The sequence below is a fragment of the Ursus americanus genome, chromosome 9 (assembly GCF_024610735.1).
Source record: "Ursus americanus isolate L20-20 chromosome 9, mUrsAme1.1.p, whole genome shotgun sequence".
NCBI classification, from domain to species: domain Eukaryota; kingdom Metazoa; phylum Chordata; class Mammalia; order Carnivora; family Ursidae; genus Ursus; species Ursus americanus.
The window spans coordinates 1383859-1386773 of NC_142135.1; the positions used below are offsets into that span (position 1 = coordinate 1383859).

Genomic DNA, 2915 nt, shown 5'->3' on the forward strand with positions numbered 1-2915 from the left:
GGATCTTGCCCACGCCCGGGGAGGGGTGCGCGGAGCGGCCGCGGCGGGAGCCGGCACCGGAGGGGGCGGACGCGCGAGCCGGGCGCTGGCTGTCGAGGTGCGCGGACCGCCCAGGACCGAGACCCGCCGCGGCCCGGAGCCCCGGCGCCCCGCCCGCGCTTCTCCCGCCGCCCCCGCCCCCCGCGCGCCCCCGCCCCGGCTCCGCTCCGCCCCTCGCGCGGGGTCCGCGTCTGCGGCTGCGTTCCCCGAAAGGCAAGGCTGCGCCCGGGTTCCGGTCCGCAGGGAGACCGAAGGGCACCTCTCCCCGCGCCTCCTGGAGTCCCGGAGTGCCGACCCCCCAGGGATGTGAGTGAGTCCCCGACCCGAGGCCCGCGCTCCACGCCCCGACCTGCGGTGAGCGCCCGGGCGCGCGCAGGAAGCGACTGGAGGGGGCTCGGCGCGGGGTTCCCGGGCCCCCAGCCCAGGGGTGGGGGTGGGGACGTGGCGCGAGCCCCTCCCCCACCGGCAGGTACCGCCTGCTCGCACCTTGTCTTGCCCTTTTCTCTCCGGACGCACCTACCGCTCCCCGGGGAGAAGACGCTCTCCCCCCGACCTCCCACCCCACAGGTGACAGGAGCGGGTTGGGGCGCTTCGAGCTGTCACCCTGCCCGAGACGGCAGACCTATTCTCCCTGGAGGGGATGCTATGATGGTGGACGCTCTGGGGGCTGGGCTGGGGGTGGGGCTTTGCAAGCTTGCGAACGACCCCCCCGGCCTGGGATTCCGAGGAGGGGGTGTTGCGCTCCGGTGCCGGAAAAGGGGAGGGGGCTTCGGGCTCGGCAGGAGGGTGGGGCTCCTGACCGAGGCTTCTCCTTGCCAGGCCCGCGCCCCGGAGGACCTCCATCCACAAACCCCGCGCCTTCCCGAGGCCCGCCTGGAGCATGCTACCCGCAGCCATGAATGGCCTCGGCCTGGTGCTGCTGGCCGCCCTGCTGTGCTCTGCGCCCGGTGAGTCGGGGGCGGCCCGCGGGGCTGGGCCAGGTCGCCGGAAGAGCCCGAGGCGCCTCCGGAGACAGCCGGGCTGCGGCGCCGCCATCCTCCGACGGTGCCCGGCACATCCACACCCTCTCCCGGACCCTGGCGACACCAGCCGGGCCTCGCGCCTGTCGCCTTCGCCCACCGTGCTCCAGCTCCAGCCCCAGCCCCAGCCCCAGCCACGAGCGGTCCTCCTGGCTCTTGAGGGCACTGAGCGATTTTCCTCCCGGGCGGCTCGCTCCGGAGGCTAGTCCTCCACGGACGCCCCTCGATGAGGGCGGGGGTCCTTGCGCTCCATCACTTCTCAGAGCCCCACCTGGCCTCCCATCAAGTCTGTGTGGTCCTTCCTTCCCTGGAACCCATTGAAGTCCGCGGGGAGGTGTGGGAGGGGGTAGGAGTGTGCAGGAGAGCACCAGAGGGGTGAGAGATGTGTGGCTGGCTTGTGTGCACGCCTGCGCGTGGGGCCACGGAGGGTGCCCAGGGACTGCCAGAGGTCCAGTGGTGGGACCCTCCCCCCAAATGCCGGCAAGGCACAGAGGTTCTCCCAGGGCCTGACCTCCAGGTGCCGCTCACTCCTGGCAGGGGGCACTCGGCCTCTTACAGCGGCCTGGTTCTCCTAGCAGTGCCCCAAGCAGGCGGGTGGGCGGGGGCAGAGGGACGGCTGGCTTGGCTTCCGGTTCCTCTGGTCATGCACATCCTTGTGCCCTGCCCAGCTCATGGCCTGTGGTGCCAGGACTGCACCCTGACCACCAATTCGAGCCATTGCACCCCAAAGCAGTGCCAGCCTTCGGATACAGTGTGCGCCAGCGTCCGGATCACCGACCCCAGTAGCAGTGAGTCAGGACCGGGGCCTGGGTGGGGAGCGGTTGGGGGTGTCATCTGAGCCTCTCTGTGCTGGGCTAAGGGCACAGGGCTGGGGGCCGGACACCACCCTGCCATGTGAAACTGACCGGGTACCTGTCCAGCCCCGGGCCCTGAGTGGCCCTCTCCATATCGCTGAGACAGTGTGGGTGGGTTGGGAAGCTCAGCTCTGCTGTCTGGGGGTCCCGAGCTGGGTCCCGGGCTGGGTCCTGGGCATGAGGCAGAGAGGGCCCAGGTGCGGCCCCCGTCCCAGGCTGTCCTACCTCCCCCCCAGGCAGGAAGGATCACTCCGTGAACAAGATGTGCGCGTCATCCTGTGACTTCGTGAAGCGACACTTCTTCTCAGACTATCTGATGGGCTTCATTAACTCTGGGATCTTAAAAGTGGACGTGGACTGTTGCGGGGGAGACCTGTGCAACGGAGGGCCGGGGGCGGGGGGCAGCCCCTGGGCTCTGGCTGGGGGGCTCCTGCTCAGCCTGGGGCCCACCCTCCTTGGGGCTGGGCCCTGAGGTCCTCTCCCTCCTGCAGGGCTCTGGGCTTCCTCCCTGGAGCCTGGCCCTCGCCCCTCCCTGAGCCGTGAGGCCTCCCTCTCTCCACTAGCTCTGAGTCCCGGCCAGCAGGAAACGTGGTGTCTGCAGGAGGCCCCGGGGGGTTGCGGGCTGGGGGCTGGGACCCCCAGGTCTCCGAGAGGAAGCCAGGCAGAGCCAGGCCCAGCCCAACAGCCTGGCTGCAAGGGCATCTTCCGCGGAGAAATAAACTCACTTCTGGTCCAGAGACCTGGGTCTGAGCCTGGGTGTGGGGGTGGGGCTGGCAGAGCAGGGAGACGGGCTCCGAGGATGCACAGGCCAAGGGCTGGAGGTGGTGTGGGGCACTGGGACTGGGGGTTTGTGGGTGTGCTGGGCTGCCTGGGGGGCCGGGGGCCTGGTAGCGGATGGGAAGGGAGGTTAGACTGGACGGAATCATGGGCCGGGACACGAGCGTAAGGCCTTGTAAGCATGTGTGCGTGCACGTGGACACCAGACGTGCAGACCTGCACTGTG

The 2915-nt window shown here is 70.2% G+C and overlaps 1 protein-coding gene across 2 annotated transcripts; it reads left to right on the top strand.

Annotated features, from left to right (window-relative positions):
• The first annotated feature begins 225 nt into the window (after window positions 1-225).
• LOC123779289 (lymphocyte antigen 6H) lies at window positions 226-2649 on the top strand. 2 transcript variants are annotated; one of them, XM_045777243.2, is made up of 4 exons: window positions 226-393; window positions 859-986; window positions 1727-1846; window positions 2149-2649. In XM_045777243.2, the coding sequence occupies exons 2-4, from the start codon at window positions 920-922 to the stop codon at window positions 2382-2384; spliced, it is 423 nt and encodes a 140-aa protein (XP_045633199.1). In that variant the 5' UTR covers window positions 226-393; window positions 859-919; the 3' UTR covers window positions 2385-2649. The 2 variants fall into 2 exon arrangements, with proteins under 2 accessions (XP_045633199.1, XP_045633198.1); XM_045777242.2 differs by having other exon boundaries at window positions 228-345.
• Window positions 2650-2915: the final 266 nt, after the last annotated feature.